Source organism: Cetorhinus maximus, chromosome 1 (assembly GCF_964194155.1).
Source record: "Cetorhinus maximus chromosome 1, sCetMax3.hap1.1, whole genome shotgun sequence".
NCBI classification, from domain to species: Eukaryota; Metazoa; Chordata; class Chondrichthyes; order Lamniformes; family Cetorhinidae; genus Cetorhinus; species Cetorhinus maximus.
In genome coordinates this window covers 94573852-94591394 of record NC_135879.1, presented here as the reverse complement: position 1 = coordinate 94591394, position 17543 = coordinate 94573852, and the positions used below count along the sequence as shown (strand labels likewise).

The window sequence follows — 17543 nt, the reverse complement described above, 5'->3', positions numbered from 1 at the left end:
ATGGGATCCAGGGTAATTTGATAAGGTGGATTCAAAATTGGCTTAGTTGTAGGAGACAGAGGGTGATGACAGAAGGCTGCTCTAGTGACTGGAAGCCCGTGTCCAGTGGCGTACCACAGGGATCTGTGCTGGGTCCCCTATTATTCGTCATTTATTTAAACGACATAGATGACTATGTGGGGGTTAGGATTAGTAAGTTTGCGGATGACACAAAGATTGGCTGGGTGGTTAACAGTGAGGTTGAGTGTCTTGGGCTACAGGAAGATATAGATGGGATGGTCAAATGGCAGATAAGTGGCAGATGGAATTTAACCCTGAAAAATGTGAGGTGATATACTTTGGAAGGAGTAATTTGACATGGAAGTATTCAATGAACGGCATAACACTAGGAAATTCTGAGGGACCTTGGCGTGTGTGTCCATAGACCTCTGAAGGCGGAGGGGCATGTTAGTGGGGTGGTGAAAAAGGCATATGTCGGACACTTGCCTTTATCAATCAAGGCATAGATTACAAAAGTAGTGAGGTCATGTTGGAGTTGTATAGAACCTAGGTGAGGCCATAGCTGGAGTACTGTGTACAGTTCTGGTCACCACATTTTGGAAGGATGTGATTGCACTGGAGGGGGTGCAGAGGAGATTCACCAGGATGTTGCCTGGGATGTTACATTTAAGTTATGAAGAGAGGTTGGATGGACTTGGGTTGTTTTCGTTGGAGCAGAGAAGACTGAGGGGCGACCTGATCGAGGTGTACAAGATTATGAGGGGCATGGACAGGGTGGATAGGGAGCAGCTGTTCCCCTTAATTGAAGGGTCAGTCATGAGGGGACAAAAGTTCAAGGTGAGGGGCAGGAGGTTTAGCAGGGTGTGAGGAAAAGCTTTTTTACCCAGAGGGTGGTGACGGTCTGGAATGTGCTGCCTGGGAGGGTGGTGGAGGCGGTTTGCCTCACATCCTTAAAAAGTCCCTGAATGAGCACTTGGCACGTCATAACATTCAAGGCTGTGGGCCGAGTGCTGGTAACTGGGATTAGGTTGGTAGGTCAGGTCTTTCTCGTGTGTCGGTGCAGACTTGATGAGCTGAAGGACCTCGTCTGCACTGTGAGATTCTGTGATACAAGGACTGGACACACACACATTTAAAGTTTTCGGAAAGAGATGCAGGGACTGTAAAGAGGAACTTTTAAATATAATTATTGGACATGACCTTGAACTCGCTGCCTACGAGGGTGGTGGAACCTGAGACCAGTGAACAATTTGGATGGACACTCGAAGGAAATAACCTTTCATGTTTACGAGGAGAGAGCGGGGCAGTGGGACTGACTGGATTGCCCTCCAGAGAACCGGAATAGATTTGATGGCCTCATGGTGCCCCCCTGTGCTGTAATGACTCTTCGCCAGCTCCTTATCTTCCTTCTGTTCCTTTACCTCTCTCTTCTCTCCAGCACCCCCCCCCCCCCCCGCGCCCCAAGCTTTTTGTTCCCCCCACCACTCTTAGGCAAGTTATCCTTCACCCTCAAACTCTTTCACCCAAAGATTGTTTTTTGCCATGACTGCCGATTTATCACATCATGGGAGATCAACTTGGAATTATAAAAATATTGCTATACAAAACACAAAAACATATGCATTTTAGAGGTACAGTATTAGAGAGAAAAATATTGAGCAACCGTTTTAAAATTCAGAATGTAAGAAATGAAGACCTATGAGGATAGGAATGAACGCACACTTCATAAGACTTTTATAGGATACAGATTTTTCCAAAGGCTGTGTTGAAGCCAGTTCAACACTTTTCTTGTATGCCCGCATCTATCAATATGGAAGGCAACCTCACCTTGGAGCATGCTCGGTGTATGGGTGCACTACACATAAAATTACGATGGCATTTCATATCAGCCTTGGATAGGAAGTTAATATTCAGACTTTACAAAATAACAAAATTAGTTCCCACCATCCAAATGAGAAACGATCCTTGAAGATGAAAGTGATTTATTTGTTGTACTTTCGATTTAGTATACTGTATTCGCTACTCTCAACGTGGTCCCCTCCACACTGGGGGTACCAAACGCAGCTGGAATAATTGCTTTGCAGGATGTCTCCATTCAGTCCCTAAACATGACTTCATACTTGCGGTCACCTGCCATTTTAATTCACTGATTTCCTCCCACTCTGACTTTGGTCTCCATCATTGTTCCAGTAAAACTCAAAGTAAGCTTGAGGAACAGCACGTACACTTTCGATTATGCAGTTTACAGACACATTGAATTCAACAATTTCAGATCATAACTCTGCCCACATTTTTTCAGACTGCAGCTGTTGGTGTTTTCCCATTCACACCCCTTTTAGACCCATCTTTTGTGTCTTGTCCCATTACCATCCTGTTTTACCTTGCAGCAACATCCATTTTGTCATTTAATTTCTCCTGCCTTCCACTGTAGCACAGACCTTCCCTTTTGTTCATTTCTCACCTCTCCTATTTCCCTACCTTTGTACTTGTTTACAACCCATTACATCTAAAGATTTTTCCAGCTCTGATGAAAGGTCAGCAACCTGAAATGCGTTTCACTTCACAGATGCTGCCTGACCTGCTGAGTACTCCTCGCGTTTTTTACGGGGTTGGGGGAAGGGGTGAGTCAGGGTGAGGGGGTGGGGTTGAGTCAGGGTGAGGGTGTGTGGCTGAGTCAGGGTGAGGGTGTGTGGCTTGTTGAGATGGGGCAGGAGTAGAGTGGGTGGGTGAATCAGGGTAGTGGTTTGTTGGGGTGGTCGGGGTGCAGGGGTTTTTGGGGGCTGGGGGAGTCATGGGGGGTAGTCGGCAGGATAGTCAGAGGAGTGTGGTGAGTGGTCAGTACCATAGTTACCCAGGTGTTAGAATTGGTTTTCATCCTTCTCACTTTTTTCCTGGGTAACTATTCTGCTAAGAGAGTTGGAACCATCTGAAATTTCCGATTTAAATCAGAGTTCCAGATGGTTCCAGGTACAGGGTAATTGCCCATTGGAAGTTTAAACTTCCGTGCAGTCTTGGCCTGGGAAATTCCGGGAGGTCTCTCAGTGCATTCCCTGGGTTATGTTTCCCCCTGGGGAATGGAAGTTCTGGGCCAAAGTATATTGAAACAAATAGAGCTTTGTGTTACTAGCCCTTTCCTGTAAGTTAAAAGCAAAATACTGCGGACTGTAGTAACGCAAACTGGAAGAACAGCACCTCATCTTCCGATTAGGCACTTTACAGCCTTCCGGACTTAACATTGAGTTCAACAACTTCAGATCATGAACTCCCTCCTCCATCCCCACCCCCTTTCCGATCTCCCTTTTTTCTAATAAGTTATATATTTTTTTAATATATTTTTCTTTTCCCACCTATTCTATTATTATTTTAAAATTTATTCCCATCCATTGTTTTATCTCCACCTTTTAGCCTATTTCGTCCCTTCCCTCTACCCCACCCCCACTAGGGCCATCTGTCACATGCTCGTCCTGCTTTCTACCCTTAATGTCACCATTAGCACATCCTTTAGCTAACATCACCACTGTCAACACCCCTTTGTCCTTTTGTCTATGACATCGTTGGCAATCTTTTCTTTGCCTCTACCTATCACTGGCCCTCTATCCAGCTCTACCTGTCCCACTCCCCTTAAACAGCTTATATTTCACCTCATTTTTATGTTTCTTTAGTTCTGATGAAGAATCATACGGACTCGAAACGTTAACTGTATTCCTCTCTGCAGATGCTGTCAGACCTGCTTTCCAGCTATTTTTGTTTTTCCTTTCCTGTAAGTGATTGGTAAACCAATTCCACCTGTATACTTATGGTCTCCATCTGCTACATTTGTATTGTATTGTAGACTCTTTTTGGACAAAAGGATTCAAGGAAATAGAGGCTAATTTAGCACCCTTCCCTTGACAATGTGCCATGGAACCATAGAGCACACTACATTCCTTCTTGAACAAAATTATTAATAACTTGGTGGAATCATCAAGATTCTTTCTTCATCTGAAGTGAAAATTCATGGAATATACCCACCTACATAGATGTAACTGAAAATTGTACTTTCACAAGGAGGGGGGAAATAATTTTTTGAGGTTGCCTTGTTTGTCCAACACCTCAACTACAGAGACTGCAAGTCTTAACGTAATAACTCTGAGTATCCAGAGTTCACTGAGATTCATGGTACATTTATGGAGCACACTAATTGCACATTGCAATTATATTTCAGCTCCTCTTCCTGCATGGCAAGTCCCACCATGTAAAAGATCAGTTCCATGATTCCTGGGTACTATAACTTCACATGTCATAGAACCATAGAAAAGTTACAGCACAGAAGGAGGCCATTCAGCCCATCTTGTCCATGCCAGCCTGAGGATACCCAGGTGCCCTTTCTAATCCCACCTTCCTGCACCCGGCCCATAGCCTTGCAGCTTACAGCACTTTAGGTGAAAATCCAGGTACTTTTTAAAAGAGTTTAAAGTTTCTGCCTCTACCACCAACTTGGGCAGCGAATTCCAGATACCCACTACCCTCTGCTTAAAAAAGGTCTTCCTTATGTCCCCCCTACACCTTCTGCCACTTATCCTGAATCTATGTCTCCTGGTTCTCCATCAAGGGAAACAATTTTATCCTGTCCACTCTATCTATTCCCCTCATAATTTTGTACACCTCAATCAAGTCACCTCTCAGCCTTCTTCGTTCTAAGGAAAATGACCCCAACTTATCCAATCTCTCCTCATAGTTACACTTTTCTAACCCTTGCAATATTCTTGTAAACCTCCTCTGCACTCTCTCCAGAGCCGTTACGTCCTTCCTGTAATGTGGTGACCAGAACTGCACACAATACCCCAGTTGTGGCCTCACCAGTGTTTTATACAATTCCAACATTATATCCTTAGTTTTATATTCTATGCCTCTGCCAATGAAAGAGAGCATTCCATATGCCTTCTTTACAACCTTGTCTACTTGAACTGCTGCCTTCAGGGGCCTGTATACTTGTACGCCAAGATCTCTCACTTCATCTACCCCTCTTAGTATATTCCCATTTATTTTGTAATCCCTGTAACTGTTTGACCTCTCTAAATGTATGACCTCACACTTCTCTATGTTAAAATCCATCTGCCACTTTACCGCCCACTCCACCAACCCATCTATCTAGCTCTTGATTTATATTTGCAATCAGACTCTCTCACCAGGCATTCTCACATTGATGCGGACCACTCGGGCTCACTTAATTTATTCACCAGTTAGTCCACTTCCATCTGTGACCAAGGTAGGGTGCACTGTATACAAGTTTGGTGTTTGGAGATACACGGATGTCTGGAGCTATCAAAGACAATGGTTCTTCCTGTTCTGTGAGCACCTTTCTGAGATTTCCATGGAATAATGACCCATTACGACTGCAACATCTGAGGTAGAAAAATTACTATAGACTGGAAAAAGGATATTGGCAAAGGATATTTCTGTGATAAACTAATTTCCTTTTCTAGTCAGCTCTATAATATTGAATAAAATTTACCAACAAAGAGAAGGGAAGGTCTTCTGGTTTGTTTAAAGCTTGAGGTGTAATTCCTGTGCCTTAATATGAGGGTTAGGTAAACACTAATTGGCTGTAAATATCAGCCTCTTTTAATTACAGTATTTTACCATTTTTAATTACGCAGGGATGGTAAGTAGCATTTATGTAGTATAAAAATAGTACTGCCTGTATCTTTCAAATCTCAATTGTGTAAATAATTGCATCTCCCCAAAATAGGGAAAGCACACATTTTTTAAACTTGTCTTTTTTTATTGATCAACATAGTTTTTAATATCAAAATGTGTGTAATTTTTTTTTTGCTGTATGTTGTCAAAATGTGCACATTTGAAAACCTGCGGCTATAAGAAAACCTAGCTGATTTTAGTATAAGTCTACTGTGAATAGAGACCCACCATACTTCACCATATTCCCCTTCCCCTTCTGGCCCCCATGTCAGCCGATTATTGTTACTGGTTCTCCCTCTTCGGGTGTTGCCCCTTTCTATCAACCATCATCACCTCCCCTGAAAAAAAACAATCGTTGACCCCCTGTCAGTTTGGCACTTTGCAACTATAGGAATGAGCTAGCAGCTGTACATTTTCCATGGTTTGTTACTGTGGTTACAATAAAAAACCTAATCAGGTTTTTTGAATAAAAATCATGTCAATAGTCAGCTATTCCAACAGAGGGGAAGAGGTCAAGTACAGTAGAGACTATCTGCCAGGATGCCATATTCTGCGTGATCAATGAAAAACAGCAACTGCACTTTTGGAGGGTGATTTACACCTTAGGTTTAAACATGTTTAAGAATGTACTTCTTTTTGTAAACAGAAAATTGCCCATTTATTATTTTAAATCTGTACAATTCATTTGCTGCTCTTTGGTTTTAAGGTCGTCATTCTTTTCCCCATGTTACATGAGATTCAAGCATGTGGACTCCATAGAGATTATAAAATGGGGATTCTTTATTCCACTAGCATCAAATCTTTATAAACATTAATGGAAAAGCTTAATGCCGAGAAACTAACTATTTGCAATGCACATTCGAGGTCGATATTCCAGATCCACCAAAATACCATTGAGAGCTTAACTCCTGAACTGGGTAGCAGAATTCAGTTGGCGGAGCTCCTTTTGCTAATTTCCTGTGATCACATGAGCCAGATTACTTTGCCTTGCAGACACGAAGGGAATCTTTCTGTGTTCATGGCATCTTGGACTCGGGTGCTGCCAGATGGTCGGCTTAGGTCCCCAATAGCCGTATACCTGCCTCAGTTCCCCTTCCTGGTTCTCTCGTCACTGTCAGAGGCTTTGGGTTGCCTTGTTTGTGGTCTTGGCTGTTACTACACTGCAACTCACAAGTCCTGGGTTTCTGTTTCTTCTCCCTGCTGCAGCTTTCTCCCTCTCTTCATGGCATCTGGCTCCACTACTGTAACAACCCCACCCCAATCCCTGCCAAAGACACTTCATCCTGCACAAAGGAGCCCACAGGGGCTGACCAGTTCTCCGGTCTAACCATCTCCCCCACCATCGCCACCTGCTGGCAGAGGCCCCACTACACCCACCCTATTGCAAAATTCTCATCTGAATAGTTAACTGTTGTTAATTATTTCCGTTGGCGAAAGTTTTAAAAAATGTTCAAAAGTAAATTCTTTACTATTCTGTGCTGTTGTAAAAACCCATCTGGTTCATTAATATCCTTTAGGGAAGGAAATCTGTTCCTACCTGGTTTGGCCTACATGTGAACACAGCAATGTGGTTGGCACTTAAATGCCCCCTGCAATCACCTTCTCAAGGGCAATTAGGAATGGGCAATAAATCCTGGCCTAGCCAGTGACGCGCACACAAATGAATAAAAAAAATGTTTTTCAGTTGTGGGATCTTTTAAAATAACCAATATATAATGTGAACTGAACTTACAGGAGCTCCTTTTCTCCTGAGATAGTTCCTTGGGTTCGATGGATTCTGAAATGGCACAATCTGCAGACTGCCACATGCAGGACATGTGGTTCTTGAAAGGTTGGGTAGATGAGGTAAAACAAAAACAGAAAATGCTGGAAAAGCTCAGCAGGTCTGACAGCATCTGTGGGGAGATTAACAGAGTTGACGTTTCGAGGCTGTATGACTCTTCAGAGCGCTCTGAGGAAGTCATGCAGACTTGAAACGTGAACTCTGTTTCTCCACAGATGCTGTCAGACCTGCTGAGTTTTTCCAGCATTTTCTGTTATTTGTTTCAGATTTCCAGCATCTGCAGTATTTTGCTTTTATCTGGGTCGATGAGGTGTTTGGAGATTTGTGTGCTCTCTCCAATGTTACGACTTTGCTTCTGTGTGTTCCTGATGAAGTCGCTTGATGTGTTTGGTGCCTTTCTGAATAAACCTCCATTTTGTTTGGGCACAAGCCAGGGACTCCTATGAGTTTGCAGGGATGTTTGATCTCTTTGAGGATGCTGAGAGGTCTCTGCGACTGAGTAGAGTAGTTACTTCAGGAGCCTGGTGTCAGATATATGAACAACATGTTCCATGCAGCAGAGCTCATTTTGAATGATAAGCACCCCGATGCTGTGCATGTTGCCTTGGGAGAGGATACTGCTGTTGGACCACCTTTTTTGCCACCAGATTTAGAGGCTCTTGTAAAGGCTCTGCTGATGGTACTTCTCCAGTGTTTTGACACAAGCTTCATCTGCATACTGAAGCTCTAGACTGAGGTTGGAGTGATTTTGTTTTTGGATTGAAGACGACATAGTTTGAACAGTTTTATATCTGTTCTGTGGTTTTCATGCCTGTGGGTAGTTCGCTGGAGGCGAGGTATAGTATTGCAGTGAGGTAAATGCAGAAGAGGGTTGGTGCGATGACACATAAGATGGCATAGATAAAGAAAGTTAAGTGGATGTGGTTCATATCAATTATTAGAAGGTATTTAATAAGATACCACCAAAACTTAGTTTCATATATCCTTGAGGATATTGTGGCCAGATGGATGGAGGGCAGGGTAGGAGACAAAATAAAGTTTTGCATAAAAGATGAGATTAGTGGTGTCTGTATTGAAACCACTCTTATTTACAATATACAGAAATGATCTGAACTTTGGAATTGAAGGAACAATATTGAGATTTTACCAAATTTGGTGTATAGAAAATGTGAAAGATTAAAAGGGAACACAGGTAACAGATTGTGTAGATAGCTGACAGATACAATTCAATGTAAAAAAAAATGTAGAAATCCATTTGGAGTAAGAATAGAGACAAATATACATTTTAAATGATGCAACTGGGATAGAAGGGCAGAGGGACTTTGGTGTTCAAATGCACAGATAATTTAAGGTTTCATGGTAATTTTATAAAGCCATAAAAAACAGATGTAATGAGCCTGTATCTAATGACTTAGATATAAAAGAGTCTGCAATTGGATCCTTGTATATAGCTTTAAGTATATAGAATATAAAAGTAATGAAAAATTGTACATTATTGAATTGCTAATGTGTTACAATTAGAAGGAGAAACTTGAGAATTTGAGACCTTTTTATTGAAGCTGAGAAGGTTATGCAGTAACCTCAGTCTTCAAGATTATGAAGATTTATGATGACCTAATGATTGTTTTCACTGGTTGGAAAGGTAACAAGCGATCAGACAACTGAATTATCCAGTTCTTGCAGTGAAAATAAATTCTTTAAAGTGCAGGTGATTAGAACGTAGAATTCTCTAACACAAATCATTATTGAAGCAGAGTCCATAAATTATTTTTTAAAAAGCAGAATGTACAGAGTTTTGGAATTGTTTGGAAAAGGAGAACATTACTGCTCGCAGTCTGTAATCTTTAAAATGGAATTAGGCAAGATTCCTGAGGTGGTGGCAACACTGCCACCTGATGATCTGTTTCTGTGCTGTAAACATTCTATGGTCAATATCCCATGATCCCTCCTGGAAAGTACATGTGTGCGGTCAGGGTCATAATAGCTTAGTGAAATAACTGGCTGGCACTTCCTAGATCATACATTAAGAATAGACAGTTGGGCACAATCCCACTGTAAAGGTACTTTGTTCATCATCTGTTAATTTATCTATCCTCTTAATGCTTTTAAGTTCCAACAGCCTTTCCTTCTAACCTTTTTTACTTTCTTCATACTTTTAACACTCTGGATCAGAGGCTATTTTCTGCTCTGTTGCCAGTGCTTTGTTGTTTAATTTGTATTTTGGAAACCAAAACTGGGCACATTATTTATGATACAAAAGTAAAATACTGGGGACGTTAGAAATCTGTAAACCAGAAAATGCTGAAAATACTCAGCAGGTCAGGCAGCATCTGTGGAGATAAACAGAGCTAACATTTCAGGTCGATGATCTTTAAAAGACTATTAAAAAGACTTTTCAGCTGGAATTCAAAGGGAAGAGCATAATGTCTGACTGCCCATCCTTAGAAACATACACAGGTGCAGGAATAGTGTTTAGTAATGATTTATGTTTATCGCTTTTTTTATACTGCTCCACTGGCATAGCATGCTTGCATATGATCAGGGTAAATGAATGATGAACTGCCCTGAAAAATGTTGAAACACTAGGGAGTGAGGCCATAAAAGGCTGTTGGCATAAGACAAAAGCATGATGCAGAAACTGCTACAGAATAATTTAAGATGGACTTTATAAGTGCAGGTGGTTGAAGTCCTGTATTTAATTTTTAAAAAATGTACTGTAGATTGCGTGCGTAAGCCACAATATAGGTAAATTATTGTTTTGCCAAGTGATATCTGGGGGGAAAAAAATACTAATAAATGTTGAATGAAATTAAGGATAGAGACTCATAAAAAATAATCATGCCAATTCTTGCACATTGTGCACCTGCTTTGTTTTTATTTGTAAAATTTGCATTATTTTTGTTCACCTTTCAGGTATTTGGAAATGCTCCTCCTGGCAGCATGACGGAGAAATTTTCAGATCTCTTGCAGTTTGCTGCCCAGGTATCGCGCTTAATGGTGACTGAAATCAGGAGAAGAGCCTCAAATAAATCCACAGGTATGGGATATTTGAATTTTGGATGGAAGATGACATACCAAGATTTCATAATGTTCAGAAAGGAATACTAATTAGATCACGTGTAACAGCAAGTATCAGCTTAAGTAACTCATTCATCAACAGCTTTCTGCAATAAAATGCTAATGTTTCAACTTTTCCCAACTTTGAATTATACCTGCAATGAATTCTTAACTATTCCTGAATGAAAATAATACCTACAATATACTACTTAATTGCTAACCTGTTTTTAAGGTAATGTGCAAAATAAAGGTACTTGCATTAGAACTATTTTAGTTGCTCTTGGGTTGACAATCTGTAGTCGCACTACACGTCTAGAACTGTAACAGAATTAGATTGGGACACTGGTACACCTAGTCTCAGCCAGGGGAGTGGACTACCAGGCTTAATGTTTCCTGGGTCATAGCCTGGAAATCCATGGCAGACTGGCGTGTCAAATAAGTATAAAATTGCTGCAGTCATGCACTTTGGTCGGAAAAATCAAAAGGCAGACTATTATTTAAATGGAGAGAGACTCCAAAAAAGTGCAGCACAAAGGGATCTGGGTGTTCTTGTGCTTGAAACACAAAAAATTATCATGCAGGTGTAGCAAGTAATTAAGCAGGCAAATGGAATTTTGGTATGTATTGCTAGGAGGTTGGAGTTTAAAGATAGGGAAGTCTTGTTACAACTGTACAGGGTGTTGGTGAGGCCGCATCTGGAGTACTGTGTATAGCTTTGGTTCCCGCATTTAAGAAAGGATATACTGGCATTGGGGGCAGTTCAAAAGAGATTCACTAGGGAGATTCCTGGGATGAAGTGGTTGACTTATCAAGAATGGCTAAAGTTAGGCATTTATTCATTAACGTTTAGAAGAATGAGGGATGATCTTATTGAAACGCGCAAGATTCTGAGGGGGCTTGACAGGGTAGATGTTGAGAAGATGTTTCCACTTGTGGAGGAATCTCGAACTAGGGGACATAGTTACAGAATAAGGGGCACTCATTTAAAACTGAGATGCGAAGGAATTTCTTCTCTGAGGGTGGTGAATTCTCAACCCCAGAGTGTTGTGGAGGCTAGATCACAAAAGTATTTAAAGAGGAGGTATAGATTTTTAAAATATTGGGGAGTTGAGGGCTATGAGGTGCTGGCACGAAAGAAGAATTGAGGCCTGGGGCAGATCAACCCTGATCGTATTGAATGGCAGGGCAAGCTTGAGAGGCCGAATGGCCTGCTTCTGCTTCTGTTTCTTATGTTCTTATGAAAAATCCACTTCAGTCCTGACCTGGAACTGAAGATGTTGAAAAGTTTTGTGTTTTTTTAGCACTCTCAAAGAGAACTTATTTGGTACATGGAGCATGTATATGCCTGTCCCTCTGCCTGCCAGACACCCAAGATGCACCCCAGTGGCACAGGCAACCATCAGGATTATTTAAATCAGGAAACTTCCTCTCTGCCTAGAGAGGCTGGACCTAGCAGTTTGAATGGGATCAAAGGCGCCTCTCTTTAAGTTGTTGTTTAGTTAAGAAGCCTTGCAGATTGGAATGCACTTACCAGTGTGTTTGTAACTCAGAAGGTTTACAACTATTTTTAGATTGTTTTGCACCTGTGGAAAAATTGCAGGTGTGAAATATGATGGTAAAAAGTAAACATTCCACCACCACCACCGCTGCCCCCCCCCTTCCAATAACAACCCCCTTAATCCACTGTTGTCTATATTGCATGTCAAGATCATTATGATCATCAAACTTAACTTGTGGTAATTTTCTGCATGTTAAAGAGCTCTAAAGTAGAGCAAGAAACATTGAATGCTGTGCACCAGTATGATACTTTTGCTCTCCCAGCTGTGCTGAACACTGTCTGAAAACCAAGTTCATATTAGTGATACCCTGACCTATTAAATAGCTTTTTTACATTTTCATTTTCATGCCAAAATTCTTATAAGCCTTGCTTGGAGCATTCTGTTAATCAATAGGCATGAAATCTTCAATCTCTCTCTTTTTATTCCCTTTATGGTTCTTTTTCTTTCAGTTGATTCCCTCTGACCCTTGTTTTGCACACGGGGCACCTCAACAAAATGACAGTTAATTATCTGAGCTAAATGCAAGGTATTGCATATTAGGAGAGTTTCAGGAATTTGCTGTCATGAAAGGACTGTAGAAACATTCTGTACTTCATGCTAAATTCCTAAAGTGTACTTGTAATGGTCAATTATGCAATAATTATGTAGAATTTGTAAGAATAATTTTAAAAATTGTTATTTTTAATGTCTTGTAAGAGTGCATTGCATACACCAGATCCATGACTGGACAGTTATGCAAACTAATAAATCATGCTGACTGCAAGAATAAGCACTTGAGCTACACTCTGAATGGATCAGGATGTTTCCGCCAGGCCACTATCTTGGTACATAATGATTATTTGCTCACCTCCCCTCTGCTCACTGACCTACATTAGTTCTGGCCTAGTAATACCTCAATTTTAAATTTTAAAATTCTCATCCTTATTTTCAAATGCTTCCATGCCTTTCTCTATCTCTGTAACCTGCTTCAGTCTTAGAATCCTCCGAGATCCCCAGTGCTCCTCCAAATCTAGTTTCTTGAGCATCACCAATTTTAATTCCTCCATCATTGGTGCCTGTGCCTTCAACTGCCCTAAGCTTTGGAATTCCCTCCCTAAACTTCTTTGCCTCGCTACCTCTCTTTCCTCCTTTAAGACACCCCTTTAAACCAATCCTTTTGACCAAGATTTTGGTCATCTGCCCCAATACCTCCTTATGTAGCTTAGTGTCATTTTTTTATAATGATCCTCTGAAACGCTTTGTGATATTTTATTATGTTGAAACTGCCATATAAATATAAGTTGTTGTAGAAACACAGAAAATAGGTGCAGGAGTTCGGCCCTTGGAGCCTGCTCCGCCATTCAATATGATCATGGCTGATCCTGTATCTCAATGCCTTACTCCCGCTCTTTCCCCATTGTATTTTAGTTAGTTAAAACATTACTGTCTTTAAATACCAAAACAAAAATATTGGATAAATATTTTAAAAGTCAGATGTACGTGTTATGAAATTATATTGGGACAGGGCATTAAGTCAACAATTTATATAGCAGGCAAGCTGATATTCAACAAAAAATATCAGCCCTGAAAATTTGATCTGCAGGCAAGATGAAAAGCAAATAATTGCCCATGGCTATGACAAATCTCTGTCCTGAGGAAATGTGTGTTTTTTTTATTCATTCATGGGATGTGTATGTCACTTTCAATGTCTGCATTTATATCCACCCTAAATTGCCCTTGAGAAGATGGTGGTGTGTCGCTGCCTCAAACCGCTACATTCTGTTTGGTTTAGGTACACCATAGCGCTCTTAGGAAGGCAGTTCTGGGATTGCGACCCAATGACAGTGGAAGAACGGTGATATGTTTCTAAGTCAGGATGGTGTGCTACTTGAGAGGGAGCTTGCAGGTGGTGGCATTCCCAAGCACCAGCTGTCCTTATTCTTCTAGATGGTATAGGTCATGAGTTTGGAAGGTGCTGCCGTAGGATCCTTGGCGAGGTGTTGCATTTATTCTTGTAGATGGTACACTCTGCTGCCACTGTGCACCGGTGGTAGAATGAGTGAATGTTTAAGGTGGTGGATTTATCTTGGATGGTGCTGAGCTTCTTGAGTGTTGGAACTGCACTTATCCAGGCAAGTGGAGAGTGTTCCATCACACTCCTGACTTGTGCCTTGTAGATGTTAGGCATTTGTTGGGATTGGGGGGGATAGGGTTGGTTATGGGGGTGGTTGGTGGTGTTTAGTGGGGGGCCGGGTGACGGATGTATGGGTCAGGAGATGAGTTGTCGATCGTGTGCTGGCATTGACTGTCAACTCAAAGTTTAAATAAAAAATGCAAAATTCAAACTTATATGCTATAATGACTAGTGACTTGATTGGTACTGTTGTAATTTCTCTACAATGAATTGTGTTCAACTTGAAATCTACCATCTTGTCCCTCATAAAGACTGCTAAGACTCCTGGACTGTCACCTGCATACACTTATGCTTTACTCCCACGATGTTCTTTGTCCACTGCTCTCACTGATGGCCTCCTTAGCCTTGCACTATACAAACACAAACTAATTGCTCTTGGCTTCTGTGACCTTTGCTGGTTCCCAGGTTAGTTTCAAAATTGTCATCAATTATATCATGACCTTTCTTATTCTGCCGCTGTAATATTCCCTAGTCCACTCCCTCTGCATTTTCTTCATCACCTTTGCTTTTGCTCTATCATTGGTAGCACTCAGTCATCATTATTCTATGCTGTGGAATTCTTTCTAAACCTCTTCTGTTCCTTGATTGATGCCTGTTAGCCGCAGGCCATTTTTCAACCTGACCTGAGAAACCACATTGGCCATGTGTTGAATGGTGGAAATCCTGACTATATAGCGACATATAAAAAGTTTCTCTGAGCATTACTTTATAACATCGCATTGCCATGATAATTGAGTATTTCTTTAGCCTAACGTGTTACGCTGACATAATACTTTACTATTTACTCCCTTCTCCATCCACCAGCCAGATTTGTACTGAGTGCCCTAATTCTACTCCATGCTCTTTCACTCAAACCTGGGCCTGCCTGAGTGCTGCAAATCTAGTCGTAGAGTCATTACAGCACCTCTGCAAGGCATATCCCTCAAATTGCCATCCAATCTCCTTTTGAAATCATTGATTGTTGACCGCCCTCATAGACAGTGAATTCTAGGTCATTACCACTCGCTGTGTAAAATAGGTTTTTTTTCATATCACCCCAACACATCTTGCTCAGAACCTTAAATCTGTGTCCCCAACTTCCTTGTGCCATCAACTAATGGGAACAGCTGTTCTTTGTCTGCCTTAATCTAAGACTGTTATAATCTTACACACTTCCATTGAATCTCCTTTGATCCAAGGAGAACAAACCCAGCTCCTCCAACTTAAACTTCCTCATCCCTAGAACTATTCTAGTAAATCTCCCCTGCACCCTCACATCTTTTCCAAAGTGTGGTGATCAGAACTGGATACAATAACCAAGTTGTAGGCTAACCAAAGCTTTGTAAAGTGGAGTATAACTTCCCTGCTTTTGTACTCAGTACCTCTATTTAAGAATTCCAAGATCCTGTATGCTTTGCTAATTGTGCCTTGGGTTGAGTGTGTTGCTGGCAAACCTAGCATTTGTTGCACTTCCCTAATTGCCCTTGAGAAGGTGGTGGTGAGCCACTGCCTTGCACTGTGCAATCCACCTAGTGTAGGCTCATTCTCAGTACTGTTAGGATGGAAGTTCCAGGTTTTTGACCCAACGGCAGTGAAGGAATGGTGATATTATTCCTAGTCAGAATGGTGTGTGGCTTGGAGAGGAACTTACCGTTGGCAGTGTTCCCATGTGTATGCCCCCCTTTTCCTTCTAGCTGGTAGAGGATGTAGCTTTGGAAGGAGGATTGACAAGTTGGTTCAGTGCGTCTTGCATATGGTACACATTGCTGCCATTGTGCGCTGTTGGTGGAGAGAGTGAATGTTTAAGGTAATGGTTGGGGTTCCAAACAAGAGGGCTACTTTGTCCTGGCTGGTATCAGGCTTATTGAGTGTTGTTGGAGCAGCATTCATCCAGGCAGTTGGAGACTATTCTATCATAATCCACACTTGTGCCTTGTAGATGATGGACAGGATTTGGTGAGTTAGGAAATTAGTTACTCACTGCAGAATTCCCAGCCTCTGGCCTGCTCTTATACGCCAGTCTGTGCCTGAACCAGTTTAGTGTCTGGTGAATGGTAATCCCCAGGATGTGGATGGTGAGGGATTTAGCAATGGTAATGCAGCTGAATGTCAAGGGTAGATGGTTAGATTCGATCTTGTTGGGAGATGGTCAATACCTAGCACTTGTCTGGCACGGTTGTTATTTGCCACTTAATAGCCCATGCCTTAATTTTGTCCAGGTCTTCCTGCAAATGGACACGGTCTGCTTTATTGCCGATAATTGATTTTAAAACCAGACCCCCTCCTCTTCCTCTTCCTCTTCCCTTGCTGATTCAAACCACTCACTGCATGATAAAGTTTCTCCGCATGTTTCCATTGCTTCTTTTGCCAGTTATTTTAAATCTGTGCCCTCTTGTGCTTGCTTGATCCTTCCACCAATGGGAACAGTTTTTCCTTATCTACTCTGCCCAGACTCCTTGTTACCCTCCAGTTTGGTTCCAAATCAGAGCACTTTTTACATTTGTAACCCACTTGACCACATATTCTGTTTCCCTGTCCCCCCTATGTTGCTGCCTGGTAGTTTCCTGGCCATTATCTTTAAGAGGATTTGAATTAGGTTTAAACCACTTATTTTGCAGGCTCCTGTTGGCATGTTTTTTTATATATATTCATTTGTGGGATGTGGGTGTCGCTGTCTAGACCAGCATTTATTGTCCATCCCTAATTGCCCTTGAGAAGGTGCTGGTGAGTTGCCTTGAACCACTGCAGTCCCTGTTGTGTAGGTATACCCACAGTGTTATTAGGGAGGGTGTTCCAGGATTTTAGCCCAGTGACAGTCAAGGGACGGTGATATATTCCCAAGTCAGGATGGTGAGTGGCTTGGAAGGAAGCTTCCGGGTGATGGTGTTCGCATATATCTGCTGCCCTCGTCCTTGTAGATGGTAGCGGTCATGAGTTTGGAAGGTGCTGCCTAAGGAGCCTTGGTGAGTTACTACAATGCATCTTGTAGATGGCACACACTGCAGCCATTGTTCAGTGGTGCAGGGAGTGAATGCTTCTGGAAGAAAGCGGGCTGCTTTGTCCTGGATGTTGTCAAGCTTCTTGAGTGTTGTTGGAGCTGCACTCATCCAGGCAAGCGGACAGTATTCCATCACACTCCTGACTTGTGCCTTGTAGATGGTGGACAGGCTTTGGGGAGTCGGGAGGTGAGTTACTCACTGCAGGATTCCTAGCCCCTGACCTCTTGTAGCCACAGTATTTACATGGCTAGTTCAGTTCAGTTTCTGGTCAATGGTAACCCCCCAGGATGTTGATAGTGGGGGATTTAATCAGC

The 17543-nt window shown here is 41.8% G+C and overlaps 1 protein-coding gene across 1 annotated transcript in view; it reads left to right on the top strand.

The window, feature by feature from the left end:
* The window catches only part of wdfy3 (WD repeat and FYVE domain containing 3), a 405362-nt gene that overhangs the window by 71825 nt on the left and 315994 nt on the right, over window positions 1-17543 (top strand). Inside the window, exon 3 of the mRNA XM_078543892.1 lies at window positions 10376-10499. Coding sequence (XP_078400018.1) covers window positions 10376-10499 — 124 coding nt within the window. The remainder of the gene's footprint in view (window positions 1-10375; window positions 10500-17543) is intronic.